The 7182-nt window shown below is 41.5% G+C and overlaps 1 protein-coding gene across 1 annotated transcript in view; it reads right to left on the bottom strand.

Annotated features, from left to right (window-relative positions):
- Positions 1-3336: 3336 nt before the first annotated feature.
- The window catches only part of LOC122112650 (phosphatidylinositol 3,4,5-trisphosphate 3-phosphatase TPTE2-like), a 35821-nt gene continuing 31975 nt past the window's right edge, over positions 3337-7182 (bottom strand). Inside the window, exons 16-17 of the mRNA XM_042685508.1 lie at positions 5069-5139; positions 3337-3445 (exon numbers count right to left, since the gene is read on the bottom strand). Of these exons, the coding sequence (XP_042541442.1) occupies positions 3337-3445; positions 5069-5139 (180 nt within the window). The remainder of the gene's footprint in view (positions 3446-5068; positions 5140-7182) is intronic.

Genomic DNA, 7182 nt, shown 5'->3' with positions numbered 1-7182 from the left:
TCTCAAGGGTCCTCTCGGCTCTAAAGAGCATAAAACATCCGTACTGAGGACATTCCTGTAGTCAGAAATGAGCAAGTAGCTTCTGAAGGTGACTTGCTACTGATGGTTAGAGTTTGACAGGAGGATGTTGACTTTTAAGTGATGCTTGTTAGAAGCCCACCCTATGGAATCAGAGAAAAAAAATGATCCTTCTAACAGCCACTGAAAACCTTAGGTTAAGGCCCAGCACATCTATATTACCTCTGTAATCATCGCTTAGGAGGCTGAGATCTGAGGCATGTGGTTCAAAGCCAGTCTGGGTAGGAAAGTTTGTGAGAATCTTATCTCCATTTCCCTAGCAAAAACCTGGAATTGGAGCTGTGGCTCCAAACCTCTAGCACAAAAGCTCTGAGATAGCAACCAGGAACTGAGTTCAATTCCTAGTACTGGCAAAAACAAAGAAAAAGCACAACCCCTCCCCTGCCCCCAAACACTTGGGTTAGCAACCTTTGTTTTTTGATTTCAAGAAAGCACAGAGCAGAGACAAAGTTGCTTAATTCATATCCACAATACCACACAAACATCTTTGTATTATTACTAACTCTTGACATCGATAAATTTGCAATACAATTTGTAGTTTTACAGAGTGTGCATGCTTCCCTTCTCCAATTCATCCTCATAGCCAGCTGGGCAGCAATTATACTAGAAATGGCCCTGCCTCCATTGTTGGTGCTCTGGCTGTAACCTCTGGCTACACAGTTCCCTCTTTCTGGCCATGTCAGGCTCTGGCACTGGTCAGTCCATATCCTAGGAGTTTAGTAGGCATGGAAACTGTTTGCTAGCTGAGCAAGGATCAGCTTTTCCAGGAGGTCTGATATTGTCTTGTTTTGGCTAGTTGACTTAAGGATCCCTGGAAGTAAATTCTTCCATCACTTGTTGGGTTTTGTACTGCTGTTATCTGGATTTGTAAGGACAAATCTTTCTACTCTGTGTAGCTATCCCCACTGAGAAGGAGAATGTCAGGGTCTTTTGTCTTCTAGGAATAAGGTTATGTTCTGGATCAAAGCCCACTATGATTCAAGGAATCTCTGCCAATCGCTCACTGTATTTTGGCCTATGAATATAGAAGGACATTGATGATGAGTCAGTCGGAAGCACACTGAGGAATTCAGGGGAGCCTAGATTCATGCACAGTCATTTGAGAAGTACTGTTCATTTCCTGGTTTTACAGAGCACAGTAATAATGTAGAATTAACTTGATTTCTTAGGAATTTTGTCTATGTCCTCCCTTCTTCTGCCCTAAATCTTAAAAGTTTTGGCAAGAACCTCTATGTTACATAATAAAATTTGTACAAACAACTGTACTGCAAGAGAAAACTTGCCACATTTTGTTGCCCTTGATGGAATAAACAATGTATATGGTGGCCTGATCCACCTACCTGAAGGGCCAGATACACTTCTAACAGGGTGTGATTTCTGAATCAAGGTATGTTATAAACTCATGCAGTTTGCATAGGTACGGACCGAGAGAAACACCTCGGGTTCATTGTTCTCATTGTAAACAGAAAAAGTGGCCGAAAACCCGGAAGTGACCATTTTTCATGCAAAAGGTTATAAATGATTGCTTTACCAATTCTAGAAGTAAGGTCCTTTTTACAAATTCTCCTGAACTCACCCATGTACTAACAGGTTACTGTTTTTATGATGGAAGTAAAATAGGCATCTAGATTTTTCAGAGATTGTGTCTGAACCCTTGGAGTGGTAGGCCTGCGGATTATCTCCAGATTTTGTACTCTTCAAAATAGTAAGATTCATCTTGTAGATGCATTCTGAATGGAGTCTGCAGTCTTGACTGGATTGCAGGCTGTGGCCCAGCCATGTGGTCTTTGCAAGGCAGGCTAGCTCTCACCAGCTTCCTTTCTTGTTCCTCCCCCAAAGATCTTCACTGCCCTATGCTGTGGATTGAGGAAGTTGCACAGAGGCTGAACAGGCTGTGCGGCAGTGCTCTGATGGAGACCTACATGACTGCCAGCCAGCTGCTCTTATCTACGTAGTTCCATTATCCTCATGAATTCTTTATAGAGTGTACTTTCTGCAGTGCTGAGGTTTCAGGATTAAGTGGCTTGCTTACATGGGTTTCTGTCAGTGGGGGGCCGTGCACGATGGTGGTCCTCTGGGATTTATTGCCTTGTGACACCATAGCCGAGGTCATTTATGCAAACCCATCCTGATGTTTGCACAGCGATGGAATCACCTAGTTGTTATTGGGACTTAGAAGGTGCCCCGGTGAAGCAATGTTAATGAAAGCAAATCGATTCAAGTAAGAATATCATTCCAGTCACATTAACATAGAACTGTTTTCAAGGGGAATCATGGGCTTCAAATAGTGGCCCTGTGAAGGGACTTAAAGTGCCAATCTGTACTATAATGAAAGTAATGAAGACTCTATGTGTCCACATGGCTAAGCACTGTTTATACATTAGTTCTTTACAGTGTTTCTGAGGCCTGTGTGCAGTTGGCTGCGAGCAGAGTTGATCGAGTTTCCCATAATGAATCTAGATGACTCCATATTTCTTTGAATTGATTTCTGATATTACGAAAAAGCTTAAGTAAATGAGATGTATTCTTGTGTCTCAAAATCCCTTTGCCCTCCCATGTCTGTGTCATGTGTAACCAAAGAAGGCTTGTCACATAAAGCCCTTGTGTAGTGCCTCATGTTGGGGTTGAGTAAAAAGGGTGTAAACCATCTCTGTCCTTTGGCTTTAAAACTTTCCTGCTAATCTGATGTAGGTGAAGAGGTTGTTTGTGAATCACACAGTTAATCTGGTCGTAAATCAGACATGTCCAACATAAAACAGAGCAAAGAAAATTAGGTGTGTAAAAACAGAGGAGTGCACGCGTAGTGGTAGCATCATAAATTTCAGAGAGCTATAAGCTGTTTCAAAGTTCTTAAAACTTGTTCCGCACTGTTCCTATATATGGTGCGTTCCCAAATGATCTCAATAGTAGACAGTGACAGTGTGAAGCGCATGACTTCAAGAAAGACAACAGGGAAGCTGGGCCCTGCTCATTCATACCTATAATCCAAGCTACTCAGGGGGCTGAGGTCTGGAGGCCAGCGGTTCAGTGCCAACCAGGGAAGAAAGATACTCCGGACTGTCTTCGTGAATAAACTAGCAAAATGCTGGAAGTAGAAGCATGGTTCAGGTGGTAGAGCATCAGCTGAAATTAAGGGTCAGAGTTCAAGTTGCAGAGCAAGCATGCGTGCACACACACACACACATGGGCAGATAACAATACGTAATTTATTTAATATGTACAACACTTAAACTAATAGAGGCATATAGAGGTGGTTTCTTATGAAAATACTTCTTCAAAGATAATTTCGACAGCAAAATCGGGACGATATATACTCCAGTTGTTTTTGTTATGAGGATTATCCAACTCATTCCTTGTTAAATAAAGTCTAAGGATAGGAAGAAAAAGCGTTACGTTTTAGTTTAGGGCTTACAGAAAAGTCATTCAATAGAACACTCTTGTTTAGAAAGAGACTTGCTGGCTGCAACCAGGATCTAAGCCCCACTTGTTTTCATTACTTGGCCCATTCTAGCTCTTTGGTATGACCTACAATACGTTAATCTTCAGGAAAGAACATATCAGTCACAACATGCCTCTTAAGGAATTAGTGACACTGGTTTGAGCAAACGAAGTGTTTATAATTGAAAAAGTTACCAGCACGAAATACATTGGGCATATGATGACAGCCAGTAATTAAATACTATTTTGTTTCTTTTGTGTGGGTAGTGGGGGTAGGGGTTAGTGGGCCTTGTGGTCTCACTTGGCTTTTACTGCTCAAGCTGGCCCTCTATCACTTGAGCTCCAGTTGCATTTCTGGCTTTTTCACTGGCTCATGGGAGATGAGAGTCTCACAGACTTTTCTGCCCAGGGTAGCTTCATACTATGATCCTCAGATCTCAGCCTCCTGTATAGCTAGGATAACTGGCCATTGAGCCAGTGGTGTCCGGCTATATCTCCCTTATGTGATGAAGTTGCTATTTTTGTCTAAACAACCACCTCATCATTGTGAAACAGCTTTACAAAAGCAAGGTATGAAATGATACCAGTTTTTCCAGAAACATATACCAAAGTTGGATCAAATGTTCTTATAATCTGTACTGGGATCATGGTGGTAGAAAGGACAAAGTTATGCTTTAACAAGAAGCAGTTTGACAGGTAGCAACAAGTAAAGGCCCTATCTTTGTTGAGGTCTTAGCTCCTCACACACTTTGTATACAACTAGAGAAATTGGTTTAAAAAAAAAAGTTCCCATAAGTGCAGAGTTTACTTTTTACCAAGTCAAAATGTTTGTGAGTTGCAAATCTGTAGAAGTGAGACTTTCTTGGTGCTGTCTTACTAGACTTGAAGTATTATTAGGCCCAGTGTCGATTTGAAGAACAGAGTGACGCTGGATGTAACAAGTAGTATCATTCACACATAGATGAGGACACAGTGACAGACACTTCATCTCTGATCTGAATGATCTTGAAAGTGTTTTTTTTTTTTATCACCACAGGACAAATCCTCCTGAGAAGATGAGAACTTGCAGGTTCAGGAATGAGTTTCTAGGTAATGTAGTAGGTTCTTGGCAATAATGAATCAATTCAATCGTTAGAGAATGGATTTCTATGGGAGGCTATCTGATGAAGGCTTTTGTGCCTTGTTAATGCCTATCAGGTCTTAAAACTTCTGTCCTAGATGGAAATATGCCAATAGCAGCTTGAAACCAGCTAATGCCTCCCTAGGCCAATCATACCAATCATGTCCCAGTCAATTGGCACCTCAGAGGACCTGCCATATTCCCGGAACTGAGCAGATGTGCACTTGCCTGAGAGAAATTGATCATCCCTACAGTTAGAGTAACTGCATTTTAAGTGACACATTGTCCTATTGTAGGGGCTTTGAGGTGGTTGCTCAGGAGTTATGTTTGTAGAAAATGAACTGAGGACAGTGGGCAAAAAGATTTGCCAATATACCTTAGAAACAGACATGAGAGTGAAACAGTTTCTATTGGATTACATTATAGCCTTACCTGTTTCCCTCTATCATGGAAGCGTGGAACCAGAAAAAGAAGGCGCATTCGTCGTAGTGGTTAGGAAGATTCTTAAAAACACATGGTTAAAGATAAAGGTGATTTTTATAACAAAATGGATACCACCAACTAATGATTACAAAGGTATTGAAGTTCCCTCCTTATTCCTTTATGTATATGTCAATTGCAGCATTGTGTTACAAAGCACTCAGAGGCTATAGGAGAAATCTTTTCACAAAAAATAGAAAGTGTCAAAATTAGTGTCATGAAATATAAAACATGCTCACTTCTATTTCATAAAAGACATGATCAGAGTGAAAAAAGAGCATCAGAATGGAAGGAAATATTTGAAAATCTTGTATCTGGTGAACATCTTGAATTCACAACCCTTTTGATTCAAAAACCAAAGCCAGATAAAAACATAAGCAGACCAAACAACTCCAAGGGTTTGAATGGACATTTCATTTCCTCAGAGAATATATCCAAATGGTGGCAAGATTGACTTCTAATGTCACACGCATTAGGATCACCATGAAAATTAAGGTAAACCACCAAGCACTGGAGTCCCTCAAGCCTTGCTTACCCAAATGCTAAAAAAAAAAAACCCAAGTCATGGAAAAAGGTCTGGTGGTTCCTCAGGAAATTCAACATAGAATTACCATACGGCACCCAGTCCACTTGTTAAATGTTTTCCCCATGAAAATATGGATTAGGATCTTCCAATCTGACTGCACAGTCCTAAGTACCAACTAAAGACCTGACCTGGACACACCCAAACATATACTGGTGAATTCTTCATCGATTCTATTTCCTCTCCATTCATTTTGAATGTATGATAGACTGGCATTGCAGAAGCAGGACACAGCACCCCCAACTGTTTCTGACCCACATATCTGGCCTCTGCACCCATCTTCTGGTGACCAACTCTCCATGTGACAGCAGATACAATATACTTGCTGTAGTGACCCCATGTTCCCAGGGACCTGGGAAGGTTTATCCTAGTGACTACCTGTGTTTACAGCACTAACCAAGGTCTCCCCACCACTGGTCAGGTATCAGTTTGTCCTGGGTGGCTCTTTCCACTGGCCATGGGAGATACGCTGCCCTGTCTTTTCTCTGTCATAAACTGTTTCTCTTATTTCCTGTGTTTTGTTGTGCGGTTTTATTGGTGCCTTATCTGACCAGCATGCACACCTGCCCTGTTTTCAGGAGTTTTCTAGAGTGATCACTTTGTTAGAAAGAAAGTAAAAACACAACAAGGCAGAGAAGAACCATTGGTCATCTGCCAGCACAAACCAATTTCCTGTGAGAAAGTCGAATGGTCACCACCAGTGGGGCACTTAGGCATTAAACTACTCGCCACCAGGGTAAACAACCATCCTATGAAAGACACCTGTACAGCATCCACAACCATGTCACCTGGAGCCCCATCAGAACAAAGCTAGAATTTATGATCGTTGTCCAGAAACAGTCCTTGAGACTATGCTCAAAGAAATAGAAGACACATCTATTTCTCTAACCAACAGCTACTTTGAATAATGAACCATCGATATTAATGATAGCTAGCTACTCAAGAGGCTGAGTTCTGGAGGGTCCAAGACAGCTTGGACAGAAAACTCATACTTTGTTTCCAAAATTACCAGTAAAAAGCAGGGCTGGAGGCATGGCTCAAGTGATAGAGATTAGCCAAGCAAGCCAAGCGAGCAAAAGTGTGAGGCTTTGAGTTCATAACTCAGTATGACCCAAAACACACCAAAGTGAGCTAAAAATTTCTCAATTGTTACAAACGTGCCTTTACATCTTAACCCTTGATCATCACTAAAACTAGTTCTTCCCAAGGTTCCCTGACCCAGGGAAGAAATCACAGTTTCTGCTTAGAGACCACTATCTGAGCAAGATTTCACAGTGGTTCTCTTATCCAAGGGACAGCATTCCAGTAGAGTGACTACCCCCAGTGGTCACCTGCTTCCGCATATTTGCCATCTCAATACCCTTCAGTAGTGGGTAAGCAGGTAATGAAGGAGGCATTGAGAATGAAATTTAAGTTTCTTACTGTTAGTTGTGACAGATGACTTCCTAGAGAGTCAGTACAAACAGAAGAACAGTCATGGCAT

The sequence above is a fragment of the Dipodomys spectabilis genome, unplaced genomic scaffold (assembly GCF_019054845.1).
Source record: "Dipodomys spectabilis isolate Male_0828 unplaced genomic scaffold, ASM1905484v1 ptg000095l, whole genome shotgun sequence".
NCBI classification, from domain to species: domain Eukaryota; kingdom Metazoa; phylum Chordata; class Mammalia; order Rodentia; family Heteromyidae; genus Dipodomys; species Dipodomys spectabilis.
The sequence above is the reverse complement of the archived record's forward strand: the minus strand, read 5'-3'. Positions and strand labels throughout refer to the sequence as shown.